The sequence below is a fragment of the Brachyhypopomus gauderio genome, chromosome 5 (assembly GCF_052324685.1).
Source record: "Brachyhypopomus gauderio isolate BG-103 chromosome 5, BGAUD_0.2, whole genome shotgun sequence".
NCBI lineage: Eukaryota > Metazoa > Chordata > Actinopteri > Gymnotiformes > Hypopomidae > Brachyhypopomus > Brachyhypopomus gauderio.
In genome coordinates this window covers 1,248,258-1,275,623 of record NC_135215.1, presented here as the reverse complement: position 1 = coordinate 1,275,623, position 27,366 = coordinate 1,248,258, and the positions used below count along the sequence as shown (strand labels likewise).

The following is a 27,366-nucleotide window of genomic DNA, read 5'->3' as shown; positions in this document are numbered from 1 at the left end:
GAGAGAGAGAGAGAGAAACTTGGGTCTCCATGACAACCCTAACCATGGCAAAAGGTGAAGAACCCCAGCAGAGATAATGAATATATTTCTGCACTGGTTCCTCCTGGACATGAACTCATCCATATTTCACTGAGATGATTCTCCCCCGCTACAGGAAGAAAAGGTAGATCTCAAAGCTGGGCATGTTTGCATTGCAATCGGCGTTTGGTCCACCATATCTGGTCTACGCGTATGCAGCCTGCAATAAAATCCATGAATGATACACGTTAACAGCACCGTGCACTGGTCAGGATGCACAAAGGCAGGAGATGTGGTCAAATACGACTGACGGGACTTTTATTATGGCGATGATATACACCTTACAAAGGCTGCTTCTCAAGGTATTTCCATCCATACACATACACACACACAAATTATGCATACGTACTCATTCCCCCTTATCCTTCCAACTCATATTGTACAACTAGCTTCCTGAAAGTGCCAATCAAGACACATGAATTTGTAATCAGCGTCTCAAGAGCGCAAGCTAATTAAGCGCCGGCGACAACGTGGCAGAAAGGCTCTCTTTGCTGTTGGTGCATGTGTAATTATCTCCCCTCCATCGACAGACCTGAATGAAATAACAATTATCATTAAAAGCAATCTACATGCTTAGCTCAAGTACCTCTTCCTCTCTCATTCCCTTCTTTCTCGTTCTCTCGCCTCTCTCTCTCTCTCTCTCATTCTGTTTCAGAGGTACTAAATAAGTGACCTTTACATCTCTGTTAAATATAGCTCATTCAGAATTCCACAGAGGGCCTGATTTGGGCTTACTGCAGCGCACGCATGAGTAATCATGCCACTGTTTCCTGCTCGAGGCCTGCACTCCTGCCTTTTCACACAGCCAGGCTAACGTCGATCTCACTTCCTGCGGGTGCCGGTTGGCCTAGCTACACGCCCTCGGCGTTTCAAAGACAGGTGGCCGGCTTACCGAGGGCTCGTGTCCCGACGAGCCGTTTAAAAAGAAACCAGAGGTTGTCTGGCATGTCTGGTTTTGGACATACAGTATCAGTGATCCATACTGCCCATGAGAGCTGCCGTGGTTTCATCAGATTATGAACTGCTTGCATCACTCTCCAAAAAAAACTTTCTTTTTAAAACAAACGACAACGATAAAAGAACCGTCGGAGCGTTTCTGCGTCAGGAGGAAGCCGACAGCATTAGCTGGGGACGTCCGCTCTACAGGTATCGCTGGATCTCCCCAGAAGCTTCTTCCTGCACATGCTACTACAGTCAGCCTGACAGTTACCGCTATCACCGCTGGCTCGGTGGTACTGCGAGATAAACTCCCTATAAGGAGTCTTACTGCCTAGACGTAGCTTGTGGATTAGCATATTAACTTAGTATTCTCCTACGCACTCCGTAGACGTGTAGGCATCAGGGTAACCCCAAAATGTAACAGTGAGGCCCTGCTAAACTAAACAACAATGGGTGCACAAAAGAAACAGAGAGAGAGAGAGAGAGAGAGAGAGAGAGAGAGAGAGAGAGAGAGAAACTGATGAATGGGAAAGAAAGCAAGGTCACTGTGTAAGAGCTGAAGTGTTGGACTTCATGCCATGAAAACAGCTTCATGTCTCACCGCTGAGTGACCCTTGAAAGGACGGTCTAAATTAAACTCCACTGGAGTTCCCAGATACAAAAAAAATCCACCAGAGCAAGAAAGGTGAGACGTTTGAGAAATAGAATATTAGGAAGAAGGATGTGTGTCCCTCCGGGGCCACTGTATCCTGCTGTCACAAAGAGTGAGACATAGAGCTTCATAATCTACAATGTGCAGTGTTCATTACATCCTTTTGTGTCTGCCTACACCAGATGCCCCCCCCCCCCCCCCCCCCCCCCCCCCCCCCCACAACACACACACTTGTACAGCAAACGCACCCATCCAGGGGAAAATGGCTGCAGACTCCAAAACTAGGGCACGCCAATGTTGGGAGGAAACAGCTACACATACGCTCACATAAACACACGGATTTGTTTACTGGAGCGTCCGATCCTTGTTCCAACACAGCAGAATTAGGGTGCGCTGACTTTAGTTCATCCACACACACACGCACACACACACACACACACACACACACACACACACACACACACACACACACACACACACACACACACACACACACACGCAAGCATTCGTCTTCATCTCCTTCTCTCCTGCCATCTGCTGACAGGGCTGAAAATAGCAGTACGGAGGCAAGCTGTGCGTCTTCTCTCTATTTCCATCCCATAACCCCACCTCCCCTGTTTTTTCCCCTCACGCACATACTCCCAAACGCAGACTGGAGTGCTGATTAAACTGTATAATTATCTGTAATTAACAGTCATTAGTGTTGTTAAAGGTGCCCCCCCGTCAGTATGGTGGTGCAGGTGTACAGCCCCGCCACACTTCCGCGACACTCGACAACATCCATTTTAACTACTGCAGCTCACCGGAGCTCCAGTTCAGCACAGCTACGAGACACAAACATGCACTACCACCTCCCCAACACTAGGAGCGCCATCGGGTCATCCTGTCAACAGACTTGAACACCAGAATAAGTTTCTTTGTTGTAACGGAAACATACATTTTCTAGTAAGATTGGAACACTTATTTCGTCAGTTTTTCTTCTCATGTACACTTTTAAATGGCAGGATTTCAGGCAGATGAGTATATGTATATGATTATCAACAGTTATAGAACTAGCATAATTTGCAAGATGGTGCCACACCTTCTTCAATGAGAGAACTTTCACCTACATTACCTTGAATTAGAGATGTGAATCTCACAGTGCTCAAAGGTAAAGCTCTATAGCTTTTTGAGAGCTGGATGAAGAAACACAGGACACAGACACAATATTTCCATTTTCCATCATTGCACTGTACGCAGTTCTACTGTCTGTTAGACCATCTCTTTCTCTATTTAACATGCTGTAGTTTAACAATCCACTGGTACCCCCCTGTTATGGCTGCTAATGTTTACCTTTGTCGTGTGTGTACCTCATGCACAAGTGTATCAGTTAAGCTTTCAGGGTTGTAGATGTAGGGTTCCTAGACGCAGTGGGTGGTGAGATGTGGGCGGTGGGGGTGGTTCAACAGCACATAAAGGGGCAGCATCATCTAATTATTAACAGGACAAAATTACATTTTCACCTTTCTGCAAGATGCACGACCGTGTCATGTAACTACTGCTCTGGCCTCATAGCTCTTAATTCCTGTTCTTAATACCTGTGAGATTTTGCCATAGTACCTACAAAGAAATATACACTGAAATGAGAATGAAGGAGGTATTAGTGATTAATTACTGTTTCTGCATTTGTTTCCAAACCTCTATCCATCTTCCCACCTCTATTCATCTTCAAACCACTGCTGGCCGAACTCCCAATTTGTACAAATTGTTCTAAACTATAATTTACAGTGTAGTGTGTGGAAAATATATAAATAAGCATCCCTTGGGCTCCTAGCGGAGAGCAGCTTTAACACGACTCTCAGTCTCCCTGTCTTGCTGTTGTCTCTTGTTTTTCTGACTCTTTTGACGTCTCTCTTCCTCCACTACCCCCTCTTTTCCGCTGTCTCCCAACTCCCTATGATGTTTGCCACAACAGAACCTTCTCGATCTCCTTCTCATCTGCCTAGCCTTGATCTTCCCTTCCTCTGCGTGTGAGCGTCTCTGCACAGCACAATAAAGCGTAATGAAGCCAGCATAATCATCATAATCATCATATATCATAATTTACACGGCCATTCACAGCATCTGCTTGTTTATCATTAGTTGCCATTTTTAGCATGAAATAAATAGCTGTACATATGTTAGCTACTTGACTGAATATTGCATGTAATACGGAGCAAACTCTATTTAGCTAACGAATCATGTCATTTATTAGCAATTTTCACAGCTAATGTTTGGCAGCATACAAAAATCTTTAACAGTAAACAGCCCATTGATAACAAGAACAATTTATCTTTATGTAAAGTAATGCTAGCTAGCATCCAAACACACATGCGCACATATTTATTGTGAAATGCTTGAATGTAAAAATGATGTGCACTTTTGCATGATAATTAAATAGAAATGTCTGTGAGTTAAATCAGACACGCATTTGCTGCAAAAATCTGTTTTGCTCAAGAAGCCAGTATGTGCAGTAAACCAATAAACCAATATAAATTGCCAGGGGTTTAACCATGTTCAAACACTTGTCTTTACATTTGGAAACTGCCACTGTACTTTTCATCTTCTGCCTGTGCACTACCCCCATAGTCTTTAACGTCTGGCATTGTGCAGCTGGCTTAAAAGATATGAGACAAACATTTTGACTGGCTGAGAACAGTGGATGCCCACACCTTGCTATCTATATTCCACATCACCCAACAATTTACATGCATGTGCTTTGTAGATGTATAGAAGGAGCTACTTGTCTGACTTCAACCCCCCAACCACCCCCCCCCCCCCCTCCACACACACACACACACACACACACACACGGAGGCAGGCTGAGGAATCAATGCGGGCCAAATTCATTTGTTGGCATGAATATGAGCAAACATGCCTTCTCTATGCAAACTGGCAGTTCAACACCTGGGAATGATTGCTTTATCAGTGCTCTGAGGAGACATGAGAGTTAGCCATCTAACTCAGCACAAGGATCAGACTCAATTGAGAATGTCAACATATGGTGGTTTCTGATCCAAAATTTATAATTTAATGGGGAAATCTATAAAGGTAGAGGCTTAACTCAAAGGGAGGTTTAATTGCACTTATACATACATACATAATGCATAATAATAATAATAATAATAATAATAATAATATATACACCCATCTTAGAAGGAGTCTGAGTCATTCTGAAATGTCGCAGCTGATATGATTCTTAAATTTTTTTTTTTAAGGGCCCATTTTTTTAAAAATATTACTGATAATAGAATTTATTTTTAAAATACATTTTATAATGTAGAAGCAAAACCAAAATCTGATCTATGAAAGCTGATTTATTGCGGGTGTCTGTAAGTGCTGGTATTGGTATCATTATATCAGCCTTGTGGGATCAGATCAAAAAGAACCTTTGTGGTATTGGCCATTCCTAACAACTCACTGTTCCATAATATGGGGAAAAGAGCTCATTAGTCTCATAGATCTGTGGCAGTAGTGCTTGAAGAGATGGTAAATGTAGAATTTTATGTCATAAGAAAACAATAGAACAATTAAAACAATGTCAAATTAATTAAAACAATATAAAACAACCACTTCACAATATACTGACTACCATTTTAAGTAAAGAATAACAATTAGAAATGTTAATATTTAATATTCCACGAATTAACCAAAACTACAGGAGCTGATCAGGTGTTAAGCAGACAGTGCTAAGCATTAAGAAATGGACCGGATGCCCAGGTTTACTCAGGGTGGCATAATCACATATGTACATATTTATTATCCAGTCTATGACAGTTATAATTGATGTTATGTTATAAAACACTCTATGAAGACAGAAGGAAGATGAGTCATACCAGCCCTTTAAAAATATAGTTTTGTGCATTTGAAATACACGGTGGAGGTTAAAATGACCTCGTGGCATCTCTAATGTTACGCGTAAAGAAGTGAAGACTTTGCACTCATTCAGATCAGCTGACTGTTAGCAGACTGTCAGCCTCTGAGAAAAAGCACAAGGGAGAAAGGAAAGGTGCCCTGTAAAGGTAATGGTACAGCGCCATTGTAGCAGGCTCAGCCCACTGGACCCAATTCTGTTTGTATGCAGATTAATTCAGGCTTTGGCTGTATCTGTGCGTGTGTGTGGGGGGGGCAATACAGTAAAGAAGCAGTCGCATATATGAAGTGAACATATTATTAATGAATATTAATGTATACACTCTATATCAGGAGACGTTCCCGTATATGTTAGAGTCCCCACTAGTCTGAAAGAGATGTTTAACTTTTACATCTGCAACATGTTAGTGTGTCATTTTCTCCTGTACATGACTAAATTAATTGGCTTTAAATGCAAAATGTAAATTTCTTTAGTTAATACTGTCAGTGCTAGAAAGTAAACATGGTTGATGTCTGTTTCTCTCTCTCTCTACACATATGTGCATGTACATATGTACATCAGCTGTTAGGGAACACCCCCCCCCCCCCCCCCCCCCCCTATAAAGGAGGTTCTGCAGGTGGAGACCACAGACCTTTTCTCTGTTCTCATCCTTTCTGGCTGATGTTTTGGACATGTTTACATTTACGTTTACACTTTGGCATTTTGTCAGTTCTCTCACCATAGAGGTAGCATGATGCAGTGTCTACAACCCACAGAAGTTGCTCAGGTAGTGCAGCTCATCCAGGATGGCACATCAATGCGAGCTGTGGCAAGAAGGTTTGCTGTGTCTGTCAGTGTAGTGTCCAGAGCATGGAGCAGATAGCAGGAGACAGGCAGGGGGCCGTAGGAGGGCAACAACCCAGCAGCAGGACCACCAACTCCTCCTTTGTGCAAGGAGGAGCAGGAGGAGCAGTGCCAGAGCCCTGCAGAACGACCTCCAGCAGGCATCCAACATCCATGTTTCTGCTCAAACTGTCAGAAACAGACTCCATGAGGGGGATATGAGGGCAAAATCCTCTAGCATGACCGGTCTGGCAGTGGGTCAGTAATGGTGTGGGGAGGCATTTCTTTGGAGGGCTGCACAGACCTCCATGTGCTAGCCAGAGGTAGCCTGACTGCCATTATGTACCAGGATGAGATCCTCAGACACATTGTGAGACCATATGCTGGTGCAGTGGGCCCTGGGTTCCTTCTGATGACACTGCTAGACCTCATGTGGCTAAAGTGTGTCAACAGTTCCTGCATGATGAAGGCATTGATGCTATGGACTGGCCTGCCAGTTCCCCAGACCTGAATCCTATTGAGCACATCTGGGACATCATGTCTCGTTACATCCACCAACTCCAAGTTGCACCACAGACTGTCCAGGAGGAGGAGATCCCTCAGGAGAACATCTGTAGCCTCATCAGGAGCATGCCCAGGTGTTGTAGGGAGGTCATACAGGCACATGTAGGCCACACACACTGCTGAGCCTCATTTTAACTTGTTTTGTCTTGGAGGAATTTCCACTGAAGTTGGATCAGCCTGTCATTTTGAGTATGACCTCTTCATGGGATATAATAATTTTTATTTACATTTACATATAATAAAGATTTTCACATTTTATTCATTGAGGTGAAGGATGTGTTATTTCAGTGTTCCCGTTATTTTGCAGCGTGTAATATATATATATATATATATATATATAGTACATATAATACATAGGTGGCTTTAAATTAGTACTAAATCAAGCTGTTCTGAGTTAATATTCCAGGATAATATTTTCCATATGCAATCTACTCCCCTACAGTTATTTCTGTTCCAATCTTTCTTTGCTGCTCTCTCTTCATACGAGCTTGATTCAATTACTGGCTACACAAACAAAGCATACTTGTCTTGTCAAGCAGCGCAGGCTCATAAAGCATTGCACAAGAATGTGTTCCTCACAGGTGACATGTGAATTAAGAGAAAAATCTGCATTAAAAGTTGAAAGTGTCTCAAGACTGAGGGACTGGAATAAAGACTTTAACGAGAACATTCACAACAGTCAGTAGCAAGAAAGCAGCTCATTAGTGGGTTTGAACTGTATCTCATTTATACACACTGGTGTACCACAAACAGGTACAAAATACACACACACACACACTCACACACACACACACACACACACACACACACACACACACACACACACACACAATCTCTCCCCTATTCCATCTCAACTGTCTCTTTCACTCGACAGATTCAACTTGCACAGCTTCCTTCTCTAAAGGTCACATCACCCTGTTCACTTCTATATTAACCCTAAGCTTAAAGAATTCTCTAAGGCATTATGAGGTCTTTCTTCCACATAGTGTTGATGCAAGATTTAAGGTACACTTAATTTTCATAAGATCAGTCAGGGTGTCTGTGCTCCTCACAAAAAAACCATTTCAAGAAACCATTTCCGAATATTTACACACTTTCTGATCACGCTCCATCAGCTCATCAAGAACATGTATTGACATGTTTTGTCACAAAGGAGTGAATACTCTCTAGTTTCATCATCTAGTATCCACCCTTATGTTATATCTGAATAGCCTTTTATAAGAAAATAAATTATGACCAGATGATAAAAAAGCATAAAGCATATGAGGTCCTGAAATGGCCTAGATGAAAAAGCACAGATAAACCAACATGCTTAGTGCTTGTTCTCACCCCAGTGGCTTTTCCAGACGGCCCCCCCATTGAGCCCACAATCTCCCCCAGAGTGCAGGTCGCTTGACCCAGGAAGTCCTAGAGAGAGAGAGAGAGAGAGAGAGAGAGAGAGAGAGAGAGAGAGAGAGAGAGAGAGAGAGAGAGAGAGAGAGAGAGAGAGAGAGAGTTAAGCAATCCTGTCAAACAATATGTGGCAGCACTACATGAAAACACAACTAGACATATGACAGAAGGCCATCACTCCAGATAGTCCAATTGTCAAAAGTAGCATAACAAAACAACATGTGCTGAGAACAGAAACATGAAAAGGACAGAAATGACAGAGACATCACAGCATAGTGCGCTGCTCTTAGCATAGTTCTGGCTGGCCCTGGAGGCCATGATTACACAGTGGCCTTCTTGCAGCTGATCCCAGCACAGCAAGAGGAATTAATTGGCCTTCAGAATAAGATTTACGTTCCCTTAGTTAATGCTATCTGTGCTGGAAGCAAAGAATGTTGACATCTCTCTCTCTCTCTCCATATATTTGTACGTATACATAAGCCATTTTATTAGGAACACCAGACTCATAATGGGAAGAAACCCCATTTGCTGTTAGCACAGCACGGGCTAATTGTGGCAGAGCAGTAAAGGGACGTGCGGTCCCTCCCCTCTGCTCCAACAGCGACAATTCTGATGTGTGCCAATACATAAAAGAGTGACGTGTGGCTGGCATTGCCCACACTGGGGGAAACCAGCCTTGGCTGATTGGAAGTGCTCGCTGAGCGAAAGCAGCACACAGACGCTGGCTAACACAGCTGAGAGGACGCCCAGTCAGGGCTTGGCTCTGTCTTCATTGGCCAGTGCGACTGGTTAACTAATTGGTTAACCCTTGGGGATCCACCAGACATTTCTGCATCACCCGTCTCCCCACACGCTTGAACCAAGCCAGTAAAATACCCCATACAGGTCTGGAGCTCATGAGTGGACTACCTGACAGGACCTAAAGACTGAGAAATGCAAATGTAATAAATAAACAAAGAAACAGACAAACACACAATAAAAAACACACAAAAAATCTTATCTAAAATAGTGTATATACTGCTATGTTGTGATATGTATTTGCTCTCAAGCACAAGCTGAATATGGGTTGCTACATTATAGTCAGTAATTGGATGGTTCTGGAACTTTTGCGTTTTTCTCCAGTGGATTTCGAATGAAAACGGTGGTTATAAAACTGGGGTGCAGAATATCAAATTTGATCAGAAAGTGCTCACAACTACATAAAGCCAAATACAATCCACAGATCTCTTCACACATAGTCTCTCCGTTTAAGCTGACCAAAGATATTATTAAGATAATTAAGATAATAAAACCCTCCTACATTGTACTTGGCTGCAAATACTCTGCAGCTGATTGCTACATGCTGCAGTCTTCCCTAGACATACACTTCATTCTGGAATCTTCCCTAGACATGAACTTCATTCTGGAGTCTTCGCTAGACATGAACTTCATTCTGGAGTCTTCGCTAGACATGAACTTCATTCTGGAGTCTTACCAGGACATGAACTTCATTCTGGAGTCTTCACTAGACATGAACTTCATTCTGCAGTCTTACCAGGACATGAACTTCATTCTGGAGTCTTCACTAGACATGAACTTCATTCTGGAATTCTTCCCTAGACATGAACTTCATTCTGGAGTCTTCACTAGACAAGAACTTCATTCTGGAGTCTTCCCAGGACATAAACTTCATTCTGGAGTCTTCCCTAGACATGAACTTCACTCTGCAGTCTTCCCTAGACATGAACTTCATTCTGCAGTCTTCCCAGGACATGAACTACATTCTGGAGTCTTCACTAGACATGAACTTCATTCTGGAATTCTTCCCTAGACATGAACTTCATTCTAGAGTCTTCACTAGACACGAACTTCATTCTGGAGTCTTCCCTAGACACGAACTTCATTCTGGAGTCTTCCCAGGACATAAACTTCATTCTGGAGTCTTCCCTAGACATGAACTTCACTCTGCAGTCTTCCCAGGACATGAACTTCTTTCTGGAGTCTTCCCAGGACATGAACTACATTCTGGAGTCTTCACTAGACATTAACTTCATTCTGGAGTCTTCACTAGACATAAACTTCATTCTGGAGTCTTCCCTAGACATGAACTTCACTCTGCAGTCTTCCCAGGACATGAACTTCTTTCTGGAGTCTTCCCAGGATATGAACTTCATTCTGGAGTCTTTACCAGACATTAACTTCATTCTGGAGTCTTCACTAGACACGAACTTCATTCTGGAGTCTTCACTAGACATTAACTTCATTCTGGAGTCTTCCCGGGACATGAACGACCCTTCAGACTTTCACAGCCTTTTTGTCACTTGCCCTCATGTATTTTAATAAGTTAACCTTTTTAATGGGTATTCCTTACATGCATATATAAAACTGGCTCGTGTCAGGTAATCAATACTGTATATACTAACCAGTCCCTTCATTAGCAACATCCATCTTGCACCTACTGGTTACATCCATCTTGTATGTGCAGTTTTGAGTCACACTGGAACTCTACTACTAGAGTGCATCTGTTGCTATAGACTCTCAGCCTTTAGCGCCTTCATCACTGTTCTGCTGCTGAGGTTCGGACAGGAGAATCACCTCTGAATGGAACCACCTCAGATTGACTGGTGGTTAATCTCGGTAGTGCCGAGGGCAGTCTGGCAGTGGGTGTTGTGCGAGTGCGATTGTGTTGGGTACGGGGGGATGGCCAGGGCTTCTGTGTGTGTCAAGGTCACAGCTAGATTGAGAACAGCCTGCTATCCCAAAAAAAAACACTGACACTGACCACCGATAAAAGGGTTGGAGGACGGCTAACACAAATCACATATGGTAACAGAAGCCTTGTGTGTTTGTATGTGCACATTTACAAGGTGTTTCTAATAAATACGTTTCAAAGAACCTGGGTGGTAAGTGTAATCGATCTCAAAGTGTTTTTTTCACACCACCTATAGTGTACTGAGTAATAGGATGTAGTGAATAGTCAATTTAGCATTTTTTGAGCTGCGTTGTAATCAAATATGTTCTGTGGTAGGTGTCTGAATATTGATCTTATTCTGCCATGCAAAGTACGTAGAGCACATGTTTAATAACACAGTAAACTCGCTTGCTTACACACCATACACACTGGTTCAGGTGGCCATATACAAAACACTTAATCACAGCGCTTACACACATGAAACTGTGAGTTGACAGTGCCTTATAAAACATAATACACAGCACTCCCGGCGGCCGACGGTGACATTTGAAGTCGAAATGCCCTAATCAAAGGGCACACGGTGTTAACGAAGCTTTCTTCAGCACTGCGTCGCGTGGTTCTAAGAGTGGTGAAGAGGCTGGCCTCTCATTGATGTGTTATGGCTATTTATAAAACTCTACATTAATGCAACACCCGTCCATTCCCATAAGCACTAACAATTGCTTCTAGAATCCCCACAGTCAGATCCAATAAAGGAAAAGAAATGCATTTCTCTTATCTCTCTCTCTCTCTATATATATACATCTCTTTCTCTCCAATAGGGCAATAAATACATAAATTAGACTCTTTCCCATATGGTCACCTCCCTTTAATTCTCACCTGCTGCCACTGACACTACCCCTGATAGTGTTAACACATCCACAAATCCCCAGGGGGTTTGTTTCTCTTAGTTAGTCTTGGGCAGGGTAGGCAGATGGGTGGGGCAGGTGTGGAGGAGTGGGGCAAGGGGGAGGGGTGATACTGATGTTTTTGGTGATGGACGGAGTAGGAGCGTATCTGATTTATGGAATCATTTGGAGGGAGACCGTGCAAAAATATGGAGCCTGACTGAGTAACTGCAGTCTCTGGGAATATGTTCAATTAATCCTCAGAGCTACTTGGGTGTCTTCTTGTATCTATCTGTGTGTGCATGTGTGTGTGTGTGTGGGAGAGACAGAGAGTGTCTGTGTGTTTGTGTGTGACTTTGTGCCTCTAGGGGTAAACATTACTGGCACAGATGCAGGACAGCCATGGTTTAGAGAGAGCACTGAGCAGAAGGACCTGATATCACCAGACGAGGCTGGAACGGAATATAATAGGTGGAGGGGCTTCTCTAAGTGTGGATGGATGGACAGTGCAGTAGAGCTACCGGAACATCTCTCTCTCTCTCTCTCTCTCTCTCTCTCTCTCTCTCTCTCACACACACACACACGTTTAATACAATGTTTTAAAACTACATCTATACTCTACTATCAGTCTATATGTTCAACTAATTTCTCCTCACGTCCATTACATATAGTGCTTATAAGAACACGCATTGTCTAAATGTAGCTTTTGAAGTACTGGGTGCACGATCAGCATGCCAGATGTCCACCAGAGTGACTGTTATCTAGTTGCTTGGATCCTTCTTCTGTACTACCAGAGTGTGTAAACAAATGAAGCGTTGATTAGCTGAACAATACTGTTTCCAGTAATATGGTTGCTCTGGTTATGTTCAGTGAAAGTTCACTGAGAGTTCACTGAAGTGAAGTTCGGTTCTTCTTATAATTACGACAGGACGACATGGCCAGTGTGACATGGCGTCTCCATTTTGACGGGGGGGGGGGACGGACGGACTGGTCTAACATGGCAGAGTGAAATGTGCGTTGGCAACAGCATAACTGTCAGAAATAACATAATCATTGTCATTAAGTCGAAGCTACAATATGCTTAATCGCACAGTTTCTCCCAGTTACCCTCTGAGCCCACCCACTGCCACTCATTTAGCCCAACAACGGCAGTGCACCCCCCCCCCCCCCCCCCCCCCCCTGCGCACTTCAGTCAGGCCTCAACGACATTGCGTTCACATTCCAGTTCTTGTCCTGAGTGACTTGCACAAGTGCCTCACAATTACTGCTGTCACACCTGCTTTCTGTTACGGGGTTATTTGCCGCTCTTTTGTCTTCTTGCGATTAGGTATTATTCTGCGTGTAAAACTCCTCGGCTAGGAGGTCTGCCTGGTACACGGTTTTATATCTCAGTGAGACTAACCTGGTTGAATAAATAAGATAAAAACCACAGGCTCTCCAGGAGTGGAGTGGGGGGGGGGGGTGCTTTTTAAATGAAGCCTCATTCGGAACAACACAAATGCAGAAACAACGAGGACCAGGAAAGAAAAAGGAAGCAGCCAGAATAACGCGAGGCACCAGACGAGGAATTCAGGCCAGGGAGTCGTCCGGCGTTCTCTACGCGATCCCGGCTTTGTCTCCATCAGCGAGCTGCAGCTATAGAGGCCAGGGCGAGGTCAGCGCATGTGTCGAACGTCACGCAACCCCCATAGCGAGAGCAGCACGGCGAGGGCGCTCCGCTCAAATGACCACAACAAACCCCGGGCCGGGGGAGCTGAGAGGGAGGGGCCGTGAACCGCCGTGGCGTCGCCTCCCCCATGCAAAACACTCATTTGCATAATACGACACTGTGGGGAATAATATCAGTAATATTGGAGGGTGATGTAACAGCTTAGACAAAGGCGATATGCCAGCAAGCTGTGGAAGGTGGAGACAAGGATTCACATATGGGTGAGCAGAAACACTACAGCTGCTGTACCAGGGAGAGATGAATACCGGTATATGTGTGTGTGTGTGTGTGTGCGTGCATGCGTGCGTGTGGGTGTGTGTGCGTGCGTGTGGGTGTGTGTGCGTGCGTGTGGGTGCGTGTGTGTGGGTGTGTGTGTGTGCGTGTGTGTGGGTGTGTGTGTGTGCGTGTGTGGGTTGTGTGTGTGTGTGTGTGTGTGTGTGTGTGTGTGTGTGCGTGTGGGTGTGTGTGCGTGCGTGTGTGTGTGTGTGTGTGTGTGTGTGTGTGTGCGCGTGCGTGTGTGTGTGTGTGTGTGTGTGTGTGTGTGTGTGTGTGTGTGAGGGCATCCCAGATGTCGTGTCTGATCTTTGCGATGTCTCTGCTGGAATCACACAGGTTGTTGTGAGAATGGCTTGAAAGCAGAACCACTTGACTTTTCAATCTAAAGAACCATCGCGATACTGTCTGACAAGGTTCTGAGGCTCCCACTGGCCCAAGAATGTGTGCTGTACAAGCTGTCATATCAGCACAGCTTAAAGGAAGGTGTCAACATTTTTCTCAAAATACCTATTTTCTGTGCATTTCACAGCATTTTTAAAAGTATGTTTTTTTTTGGTTATTTGATTTTGTCTGGGTTTGAGAGGGTTGGGGGCTTGGAAAATGATTCTAAAGCAGGGTACAGTAAAATCTCTCATGGGCTTCTACAGAGAGCAGGAAATGTGACTGCAAAATTGCTTTACACATTCTGACCTACTGTTAATGTAGTGTTACAATACTCTCCACCTGTGTGGTACTATTCCCACTGTTGGTAAGACCTGCTGAAGAACACAATGTATGTGGTAGTGCCTCATTACCAGAGAGGACTTCTCACGCTCATCTCAGCATGGCACGGACATATAACGTGAACACGTTCACTATGATTTTATGCACATTTTTGCAAAGCACGTGAGGTTCCCGAAATGTTTTTATATTTTTTTTATTTTTTATGATAGTGGTTATACCAAAATCAAAGGTACATTCAGTGGTGTGCCCAGTGGAAACCTATGGGAGGTAAATTGCATGTCATTTCATAGATTTCAAACACTGGAACATAATCTTTTACTCACATGTTTAGAAAGGTTGCTGCTCTTTGAGTCCACGTCATACCTGTCGAACGAAAGAGAGAAAGACGTTTAATTGTTAAGCATATTAGCAAGATTTCCCTCTAGACTAGATTTAGGCTTCATTAGCTGCACAGTCCTACAGCAATGATATTAGCCAATTAGTCTTCGGTGTGTGTACAAAAGAGAAGAGAAGCGTGTGAAAAGGAATTTAGGTTACCCTTACTTGACCATTTCTTCATTTTAGACAGATCATTAGCTAGATAAGGAATCCTACAGGCTTATTAACTGGTGATACAATCTCAATATGGTAAGGCTTGCCTGTTTAAGGCAACACGGCATATCGTTTGAGGCAATTTAGTGTGAGGCAATAAAAAGTCATTGATTTTTAGATTTCTTGTATTAATGGGAGTGTAAGAAGGGGCCTAGTCCCGAGGTCTGACATATACGATACATTTGAAATGATTGTGTCTAACAAGAAATGCCATATGAGATGATGAAGGTCATGAAGGTGATTGGAAGCCGTGTTTGTTTGGTGAATGAGGAGACGGGATCTCATCGCCGTTACTGGGGAGCCCCACACTTGTGGCTCTGAGATAAAAGCCAGCTGTTCCCTTTCATCTGCACATACTCGCACGCACTTCGTGGGGTCATTTTCATTCTCTTCCAGCTATTTCCAACCTCTGTGCTCTGTGTCCTCGCTGTGTGCCTGTGCTCCCGAGCGCAAAGTTGTGCACTGGTGTGCACGAGAGCGCATGAGCACGCACGAGAGCATGGGCACACACAACAGCGCATGGGCGTGCACGAGTGCATGGGCGTGCACGAGAGCGCATATATATATATATATCTCCAGTTTAATGCAATACTACAACTCATAACATTTGTCAGTTTACAGTTCCACAGTTCCATGTTTAGGATGTAGCATCTGTTGTCTTTCATTATGCCAACAAAATGATAGTTAATCCAATGCACAGACGTACTATACCACCCAAAGTGTGAAAAGTGCAAGCATAATGCATGTGCAAGCAGATTTAATTCTAGAACATCTTTGCAACCAATTTGTTTGCCATATGTTGTTACAGTGATGGAGCCAAAAATAACAATGAAAAATGAATTAGCATAACACGAAAACTTTTCGGACTGTTATCATGTCATCATTCAGCATTGTAATTTATTTCTAAGAAGTTGTTGGATAGCCACATGACAGAGGTCTGGATTATCAGAAAATCAATATCTCTGCCGTGTCTTTTCCATGTCCTGACCTTCAAAATCAAATTGCTGAGGGAAACGGAAGCCCAGCCATGAGCAGATGAAGCGTGTTGGTGTGCAGGGGTGGTCTCCTCCTATACTAAATGTCAGCCAGGGTGGACACTCTCTCTGACAGTGAAGAACCCTGCACGCCATGTGGTGATGAGGCCCAGGAATGAATAAGTTACAGGAGGAGCACGCCCATCTAAAAGCATCTCTCATATTCTGTCCAGCTGCACCCACGTCCATAAATACTTCATTGCTTAAGTGACTGAGGACGGGGCAGGTTTACATAGGCACACAGCTATATGCACATCTTGTTCCCACACCCACCCACACTTCCACAAACACGCGCGCCCCCACCCACTCAGACACTGAGGCATACACATTGCGTTTCAAAGGCAGCGAGTGTCTGGTGGAGACCGGTTAGTGAACCGGGTGGAGAGGGAAAACCTGAGGGCCAGAGAGGGTGGAGGAAGGCTCCACCTTGATGATCACAGACGCTCGCTTTTCTTTTCGCATTTGTTCCTTCGCCCAAAAAATGGGGAGGCTGTTCTGAGATCAGCAGTGCAGCACTTCCAGTCAACAGCGGCCCCTTGAATCCCAGGCTCTAATAAAGCTATAGACACGCTGGCATTTACACCGACCAACAGGTAGTCCGCAAACATCCCGCTGACCTCAACGCCCCCGCCCGTCCATCTGGGGCCGGTTACGCAAGCGCCCTCTGGAAAATTCTGCCCCAGACACTGGGCCTAGAAATGAAAAGGCAGCTTGTCCCAGCAGCTGGAAACACACTGGTAACCAGCAGGGGAAACGACCAAAATGAAGCCTGCCATGGCCGCCCATTGATTCCTCTGCCATCCCACCACCCAATGATATAACAAACAAAACTCTGCAACTGCGCCTGAAAACGCTTTTAATCCTTTGTACCGAGATTCTAAAAAGTTACCACCACTGACGTCAAATCAGACAGACGCGTATGCACAAAAATCCAAAATTAATCACGCAAGAAATTAGCTCATAAGTCACAGATGCAGCACAAAGGAGGCTGTGGGGGCGTCGTATGTTGGGAGTTTGGTTTATTAGGGGGAACCCGATAACCACAAAAACAAGCAGGACAAAAACACAGCAGGCAAATACAAATGTGAAAGAAAAAGCAGCAGAGGCAGCTGGACACGATGAAACACTCGCACCCAGAACACCACGCCACTAGGCAGGCCCACCGAGCTCAGAATAGCCCAAGACCCTGTGGGTAGTAATTGGGAACAGGTGTGCCCGATTGAACGGTGTCGCCTGAGAGGACAATAACTACAAACTCTGTGGCAATATAAATTAATTCAGATCAAATTTTTAAACATTGTATTGTTCCAGGCTTACACGGCAAGAGTGATTAAACCAAAACTAACTATAAAAACGTGTAATGAATGATTGAGAAATGTATTTTGTGTAGCTACTGAAAGTGTTAACAGTGCAGACAAAGAAGCCCAACAAATCAAATCGAATCAAATTTACACACATACACACACACACCTCCTAACACATGTATGTAACAGAAGATAACGGTGTGCGGCATGTGACTGGAGTGTGACTGGAGCGTGACTGGAGTGTGACTGGAGTATGACTGGAGTATGACCAGAGCATGACTGCTCCTACATCCAGTTAAGCCTCTAGGCGAAGATATGCACACACACACACACACACACACACACACACACACACACACACACACACACACACACACAGAAAATTCCCCATTTACACTCTCTCTGCCTGACTGAACCACATTAGTGTTGTCTCTCCTCATGCTATTTATAGCCATGCACATTCGGGCACTTGCACGTGTCCGCACACATGACAACCCGAGCAAACATTGCCCCCCCCCCCTCTAGCGTTCCTGCCACGCATGTTAGCAGGTGGACTACAACAGAGGCAGAAGTCATCAGGTGTGGGTTTTCCTGCTGAATCACTTGTGGAAGTATTCAGACGTGTCGTATCAGGGATACACATGTAAAGATAGGCCTGTGAGATCTGAGTGTGATATTGTGAGGCTCTCGCTCATCTGTATGTGAGAGAGAGAGAGAGAGAGAGAGAGAGAGAGAGAGAGAGAAATAGAAACCTATTTGTATAAAATTGTAAACTATATGATGTGTCAGTTTGAATAATGATCCTCACCATAACAGGACATATCCAAAAAAGACAGTAGAGGCCATCACTACACCAGAGAGGCCCAGGTGAAAACAACAGTCCTCTCATGTCTGCTGTGTATTCTGTGACTCAACGCAGAGCAGGAATAATGTTGTTTTTTGAGATTGAAAACACACATAAACAAACCTATACACAGACAACCATGCATACAAGCACTCTTAGACAGAGGTCTGCACAACGCAGACATGCTAAAACCATTCATCCACACATGCATGCATGCTTGGTCCTTTTAGCATAAGCACTGTGCACTATTATGCAACACATATAAGTGTTCCCATAAAGGGCATCATATAGCCAACCTGCACATTTAGCAGAGAGATGAGTAATGGCACAAATACACTTATCCTTTGGATGTACACACACACACACACACACACACACACACACACACACACACACACACACTATACTCACAGATCAAACCGCAGGTTCTGCCTCTCTTCAAAGAAGTAGTCCAGAATAAACTTGCGAACAAAATCTGGGTTTAGGGTGTTATCGATGACTTCAGTCCTCCCGAACTAAAAACACACACACACACACACACACACAAACACATATATGCACAAAAAATTAAGTCAGCAATTCACGGAATGCCATAATCCACCACGATTTGCTGATCTTAAAATCCCTTCACATTGGAAATCCTGCCAGCGGTCTAGAGGTGAGAGACGCGTGAAGCTGCAGAATAGTGCGCGGAATATAAGAACCATCACCAAACCACTTCAGCCCACCATCCTCTTCTGTTTAAAGACTCAAACCCGGGCCTTTATTTCTACCTACAGTTTTTAATGTTTTGGAAGACGAGCGGAGATCTTAGGTGAATATATTTATACTCCCGTACAGTGGACGGAATTGGAAGGTGACGCAGGTTTTTATAAAATATAGTTTCCAGGGCCATTTCAGTCTGTTTTTAGAGTCAAACTAACAAACTCTCACTGTGGTTCCTTACGAAGTGACCTGTATCGTCTTCCTCAGGTCTCCAGATATTGTGTTAATGGTAGAGTGTCAGAAACATGTCAGGTACAACCAGATATTCTGGCATTGCAGCAGAGATTTGATTTTGAGTGCACCATTATCATGAGGAGATTTGGGTAATTTTCTTGACATAAATCTAGATTTGGGTGCTTTTTTGACAAAACGCCATAATGTATAATATACTTAGACATTGAGATCCTATGAAGTTCTTTACTCAAAAAAAAGAAGGAATGCGAAAACAGATATGATTGTCAGTTTCAGCTTTTGCCTTTGTTGTTTTGCCCTTTAAATTTCCTGTTTCCAATTTTCCCAAATTTTTTATTTTAATTTGCTATTTAGTAATTAACTTTAATGATATCCATTTACAATTTAGTTTAATCCATTCTGTTTTAGCCTTTTCCAAGTATCAAAACTAGTTTCCAAATATGCACAGCTAGTACGGCTGAAGATAGGCTTGTCTATAACGCTAGCTACAGACAGCACGTTTTATGAACTTACACTTACAATGACATTTCTGACATTCTCTGTCAGTTCACATGGCCAGAAAAAGCCAGCTGTCATAAGACAAGTCAAGAAAGGCTGGAATATGGACGAAGAAAATATGGACTGGAAATACCAAATATTTAACGATGGACAAGAAGAGCCAAAACTTTTCAAATCGTTAATTAAAATAGAGACCAAGGAATTAAAACGAATGAATGAACAGAAATCCAAAACAAAAAAAGAGAATGTATTTTTTAAAATACTACAAAATGCTGCTCCCATTTGAATATAGCAAGGCAGAAAAATCACACTTGCACACAAGATGGCAAAACAACAAAGTGTCACAGCATAACTGGCTAACAGAAATAAAACGAAGAGTTTACCATTTACAGGCGTAAAGTGCAGACGTAAAGTGCAGCCGTTAAGTGCAGCTTTTTCCCATTCCTGGTTGGTCCTGAGGCATTTTGCCTTGTGGTGTGTTCAGTAATACAGTAAATTCATGCACTGTGAGACTTGGATAATATGAACAACTTAACTAATTTTATATTCCATATTTTTAACAACTTAACAACATTTCACCTGCTCGTATTCCTTTAAAAATATACATCTCAATGCTGTTTGGCTGGAGCCGAGGTGAATTCTTCAGAAAGCATTTTTCTGAGGCTGTCAGCTGTCATGACATAAGTGAGGGCAAGTGAAACAGTGACTGTGGCTACCATTCATGCTAATGATTGCATGTTTCACTGATGAGGTATTATGACTATTTCACTGATGAGGTACTATGATTGTATGTTTCACTGGTGAGGTGTTATGCACATTTCAATGATGATGTACTACGATTGCATATTTCACCAATGAGGTATTATGACTGTATGTTTCACTGATGATGTACTATGATTACATGTTTGGTTGATGAGGTAATATGATTGCATGTTTCACTGATAAGGTACTATTCATATTGCACCTATAAGGTAATATGATTGTATGTTTCACTGGTGAGGTACTATGATTGCAAGATTCACTGATGAGGTACTATTCATACTGCATCTATAAGGTACTATAATTGCATGTTTTACTGATGAGGTACTATTCATATTGTTTGGGATGTTTGGGATGTTCTATGTGGTGTTTGAGTGCGAAGGGGGTGGGGTGGGGGGTTTGATTTTACTCTGAAGGAAACCAAAGTCTGCTTTTCCACATTAACAACAAAATAAATAGTGTTGCACCTTGGTGGGTGTGTGAGCATGCCAACTGCTTTAAAAGCCTGTGTCTTACAACCACTGCATGACACTTGAGAGCCGTGTGATGGCCTGGTTTATCGGCACGGTTCTTTGGCACTTATTATATGAGTGAGCATAGCGTCATAATCCAAACGCAAATCTAATGTTGTAACGACCTAAAGCTAGTCAAGACACAACTGATTATGGGTAAAACACTGCAATGCCCGTATTGGCTAATATGCAAATGTACTCCAATTAAAGCTGACATCCTTTGGTTTAATTTTGCTGCCACTGTTTCATTATGTTGGAGTTCAGAGCCAAAAAAATAACAAAAGAGAACGTGTCAAGTGACTGATTACTCTGAGAATGCACTAGACATCTGTAAGCTGTCTTTAACGAGTCCAACGACCTTCTGTTAGGAAGCACTTGGTAGCCAGAAAAGGAATTTTAAGTTACTTTCCCAGTTTTTGGACAGTTTCTATTTTTTTCTAACATTCACCAGTATTTTCAAAAGCAAGTTTCACTGGAACTTGATTGAAATTAACAGTGTTGTGGAATAGTCTGTTAATACTAATGTTTTCAGTAATCCTCCAATGCTGGACAGGCAAATTCCGCATTATCAAGCCATACAGCCTGGTATCTACAGACTGTATTCAATCTACATTTAAATTTTTTCATAAATTTTTTCGTAATATCAGCTCGTTGTGACTTGGGCACCTCGGATCCGCTTGTCTTGCATGACTTTTCTATGTTCACACCAAATTAGCGATGTAATTATATACTGCAGACTGATACTGTCACTCATTGATGATGTCTAATTGTGTAATTTACCCTTCTGGTGGTGTTAGCTATCAGAATAACACTGATTTAGATCTGCAGTGCTAATTATCATTAGACATCTGTGAAAAAGCATGGTAGTAAAATATGCCCGTGACCCGTTAAAGCAGTCAGATCAGAAGATACTCACTCACCAGCTGGGCCCAGACTGTAACCCAGAACATGTATTTTGGGCCTTTTTCTGGCGATTATGACTTTGAGGTGTGATTTACAGGAGTACTGAGCAAAGGACCGGTGCACAGTGATGTGGTTTTGTGACAAAACCTGTGCGGTTTGCCCCAAGAAGACCTGACCTACAGGACACGTTACCTGTCGTCAGATGGGTAATACTGCAAAACGGGATATTGCGGAACGGCATATTCAGACGATGGGGGCCTTCCTGGCACACACCTCTTTTATTTCAGCAGACAGTGAGAGATGATAATACACAGAAACGCCTCTTAATCGTTTTGTGAAGAGAGAGGCAGCTCTCTCTCACTGGCCAAATAGACAAAGGGGCGGGAGAAAAAGTGAGCGCAAATCGACTTCATGAATTATTTAAAGTGTTTCTTGACAAATAATTCAGGCATGCGCACGATTGCGTATTCATGCAGGCACATCAGCAGACGCCCGTGAGACGCGTGTCAGGACCCCAGCAGCCCGTCCCACTCACCTCTCTCCACTCCTTGTTGCCGATGCCTTGGGTGTACAACACGCAGACTGCAGGGGAGGACAAGAGGGAGGACAGGGGGAGGACAGGGGGAGGACAGGGGGAGGACAGGGGGAAGACAGGGGGAGGGAGACACTGTTAATACAGGCCGGAGACTAAGGAGTGTCTCAAACATTTGAAGACTCTCATATGCTGTACATTATTCCATTGTACAGTACTGTAATTCACAGAATATAATGTGTAACAGGAATACAGTGAGGAAGTAAAATATGGAAATAAAACACCCCAATTATCTACTGATATCAAAAGATGTGAGCTGTGCTTTACAGTGGAGGAACGGAGGTAACAGAGTGAGTGACGGATATGACGGCTGGCTGTTTGCCCACACAGCGAGAGCCAAAGCCACAAACACCTCAGCCGAAACGCGACTCCCCAGATACAGATCAGATCAAACATGTGTGTAGTGTCTGAGGGGCGTCTGAGGAGTACACCTCTCTTTCGCAAGGAGTTCCATCCAACATGCACTGTTGTGATTGTGTGTGTGTGTGTGTGTGTGTGTGTGTGTGTGTCTGTTTAAGACAAAGTTAGCCACCAGAGTTAGATGCATTAGCGAGGCACAGCCTGTAAACACAGCCCAACGCACAACCTCAATGCTGTGCTGTGATAGTAAGCAGCTCTGGGCTTGAAGGGGAGATTCTCTCTTTCCCACAGAGACTATGAAACCTCTTTTTGATTTCACTCTCTCTCCCTCTATCTTCTCTGTCTTTTGCTGCTTTTATCTGCCTTGTTGAGAACCTTTTATTCTCCTCCTTTCTTTCCCTGTGACCCATGCTTGCTATCCCTCTCTCTATCCCTCTCTTTATCCCTCTTTCTATCCCACTCTCCACCCCTCTCTCAGTTCTGTTGCTACTGAATGTCTTGGTGTAGTGTTACACTGTGCTTGCAACATATTCTACCATGTTGAACAGCTAAATATAAACCGGCAGTCACGATGTACCTAGCAGATAAACTAGGGCCCTTAACTGATCTGGTTTGGTCACTGAGGTCAGTTTGTCTTACTTAATTATCATTAGCAATCAGATCAGTGTTTGAGTTTACAGTTATTAGCATAATGAATATGATATGAATATGAAAATGAGCTTTTACTCACAGAATGTGACCTTTGACATGGGGAGTCATGCGATACATATTAAGTGTGTGTGTGTGTGTGTGTGTGTGTGTGTGTGTGTGTGTGTGTGTGTGTGTGGTGCGTGTGTGTGTGTGTGTGTTCAAGCTTGTAGAACCCAGACACGAAGAGGCGCGGGTAGAGACAGGGTAGGCTCGGTGGACAGCCGCACGCAGGCCTCTCCAGACCCTCTCCAGACCCGGAAACTTCCGGACCCTTGCCGTACGTTTCTGACACATCCAGACCTCATGCTCACCAGTCAGCATGCTTTTATTATGAAATGCAATACATGTTAAGCAGCTGTGATGAGTTTAATATGGAAGGGATATGCGTGTGCCTGCCTTTGAGGGGAGCCGGATACAGATGGATAAGTGCCATGCTTAGTGCCATAACTCACATAGCAGTGAAAAGGAACTTGTATAAGATTACATATTATTATTATTATTACAAATTTAAAGTACGACCGATGTTCGTAAATAAATAAATAAATAAATTGTTTTTCAAGAAATAGTCGAAGCATCGTCCTCCGGAGACGGAGACTTCGTGATGCATCTGAAGCTCGTGTGAATCCTATTGAAACTGCCACTATACTGACAGGAACTTGAATGGAGAACACAACTGAAAGCAGTAACGTGAGGGCTGCCCTTTAGTGCCCGCGCTCGGACTGGATAGCACAGCCAGCGGTTCCCTCTGTGCGTTCCTCGATTAACGCCTCAGATCTCCCGCCCACCGAATTTCTATATGTGAAGGGACCCCCCCCCCCCATCCCTGCCCCACAACATGCAGATCAGAATTAGTCACCATGGACTCCTCACTCAGACGGTGTGAGAATACCCGATGGAGCGTGTGACTCACCGAGGAATCGTGCAGGGTTTGTGTTTGTGATGATATCCTGCCTTTATAAAGGCAGGATCGGGTGATTTTACAGCTACCATCGGATAACGATTGCTTACAGAAGCTGCATTTGTGTGATTGCCTGGGTGTGTTAATGGACGTGTGCGCATATGTGTGTGTGCATGCGTGAGGGTGTGAATGTGGCAGTAACGGCCGTAATCAGACAGGTGCACGGGGCTCAGTGAGAAACCACAGGAACCAGGAACAAGGAAGCACTCTACTAGAGAGCGTTGTCCTGCCTTTTTGTTTTAAGAAACATGAAATCGGTTCAGCTGACAGTTGGAAAATAATACGGCGTGTTTAGCAGGAGCAGCAACACAGGTTTGGTAGAAGTTCACCACAGTCGTAATAAATGTGATCTTACTTGGATCTGACTTTGAGAACGTGTCCCTGTCGAGCAGATTCCTGCGAAAGGGAAAAAGAACATCGTTTACAGTTTTGTAGTAACGATCGGATGTAGAGTCATGAGCACTTGTGCCACTAGGGAACCAAAGGTGTCTAAGAAGGAAGACTGTCACCGTGGTAACACTGGCCTGCTCTTCCTCACAAGGAGCTTTCCAAAGCAAAGACGGCTTTGAAGAAAATAAAAATAGCTAATTGTTACTTTGATAAAGGTTGTGGTTGGACACGGGTCAATTTACACATACTGCCATACACCATTCAGTGGAAATACCCCACAAACTTCATACAAGAGTTTGTGTGCATGTGTTTGTGTGCATGTGTGCTTGCTTGCGTAAATGCAGGAGTGTGGGTATGTGTGTGTTTCCTGTTTGTGTGTGTGGTGGTGGTGGTGTGTGGTGGTGGGAGGGAAGTGGGGGTAGATGTATATGTGTGCGTGTGTGACAACTGCTAAGGTTTGCCGAGGGATGCTTTAAAATGATGTAGACAAGAGCTGGTAGATAACAGACTGGCTGTAATCATCATCAACTGATGTCTCTTGGCCTTCTAATCGAATTACTTGAGATGGGGAAGGGGCGCCATGAAACACGATATGACAGACTGAAGCATGAACTGGGACACACACACACACACACACACACACACACACACACACAAACACACACCTCACCAGAACTGACAGCATTGAGTTCTTAAATGTCGTATATATATTCGTTCTCTGCTCAAATTCCACCTTTGTCCTGTGCTCACATACACTACCTCTCACACACGGTATGTAGATAATGTGAAAAATGCAATTTTGGCTTGCTGTGTCAAATCTCCATGAAAAGACCCACACCTGTGCAGACTACTGAAGATGGAAATACCAAGATAAAAATGCATGGCAGCCTATTGCGTGCAGTGTGTGTGTGTGTGTGTGTGTGTGTGTGTGTGTGTGTGTGTGTGTGGGATGCCTCCAGATCCCGTGTATTCACACGAGGCATTCTTGCATCCCAGACCTTGCAAGGTGCAGGTACGATGACTAACCAAGGAGTCCTGGTAGCTTTGTTCCGCCATGACTCACTCTGAACCCAAGAGAACTACTGAGTGAAAAGAACTACGTTTCCCACAGGCCTATCAACAGGTGAACACACGCATTCTGACAGTTCTACATGGCACATTCACCTTTGAGTTTCTCCCACTGACCTGCCAGTGCTGCATTTAGCCTGGACGTGCGACGCGTCACCTGTGAACTCTGCTTAATCTTCTTTTGGGGATACGTGACAATTTTATGTCACTCTAGAGGACTAGGAATGGATCCTTATGTTGCTCTGTGGCATAAGGGACCTGACGTGTCCCATATGCCACATATATGTCCCCTGGTGTGCAGGTCGTGGCTGTATGACAGCGGTCATGCCCTCAGGAAGGCTAGGACATGTGAGTGTAGGCCTGTGGGGACGGCCCCGGTCGTGTCACTTCCTCGGCTGATCGCCTACAAGGCAGCAGTTGAGAGGCAGTGTGGAGACTCAGGGAGCTTTAATGGGTCCCGCGGGGGTGCGGGAAGAGGACCCCTGAACCACAGCTCAAACCGCACGGGGCCATTATGACAAGATACTTCCATATCCCATGATATACACGGCAAATCCTTAGGCTGGAGCAGGACTTCCTTGTGTGTGTGTGTGTGTGTGTGTGTAAGCGTATGTGCATGTGTTTGTGTGTTTGTGTGTGTGTCTGCATGCATGTGCATGCGTGTGTGTGTGTGTGTGTGTGTGTGTGTGTGTGTGTGTGAGTGTGTGTGTGTTTATGTGTGTGTGTGTGTGTGTGTGTGTGTGTGTGTGTGTGTGTGTGTGTGTGTGTGTGTGTGTGTGTGCATGTGTGTGTGTATCAGTAAGTGTGAGAAGATTCCCCACAGTACGCCAACAGACACAGGACACAAGACCTCTATGAATCTCCTGCTCTTCATCCTACAGGATGGGTTGTGTCATCGTAACCCACGGCAGCGGGTGCCTGGGCCCTCCTGGTGCTGAGGTGTGCAGATGACTCGCACTAAAGTCACTCCCGACTCCCAGAGTCTTTGACACAGTGGGGAACGGGAAGCAGCGCAGGACAAAAAACACCGGGCACTTTCCCTTTCAGCTGTTTCAGTGGGCGGATAAAAACTCGTCAGCAGAGTGAAAAGAGAGAGGGGAAAAAATCTTCGGAGCATGCCAGAGAGAGAGCGAGAGAGGTAGAGAGAAGGAGGGAGAGACGGTGAGAGAGAGAGAGTGACTGCAGCTCTATGGGGGGGAAGTAACCTCAGGCAGAGCGTTATTACAGCATCACTGTATAAGCACAACGCTGGGTGCAAATCACTGTGTGTGTCTGTCGAGGGGCCAAAAGAGCCTTTACTGC

At 44.2% G+C, this 27,366-nt stretch overlaps 1 protein-coding gene across 1 annotated transcript in view; it reads right to left on the bottom strand.

Moving 5' to 3' along the window:
* The window catches only part of LOC143514028 (copine-8), an 80,855-nt gene that overhangs the window by 35,324 nt on the left and 18,165 nt on the right, over positions 1–27,366 (bottom strand). The window contains 6 exon segments of the mRNA XM_077004764.1: positions 8,277–8,302; positions 8,304–8,354; positions 14,928–14,967; positions 18,789–18,892; positions 22,542–22,588; positions 24,962–25,002. Coding sequence (XP_076860879.1) covers positions 8,277–8,302; positions 8,304–8,354; positions 14,928–14,967; positions 18,789–18,892; positions 22,542–22,588; positions 24,962–25,002 — 309 coding nt within the window.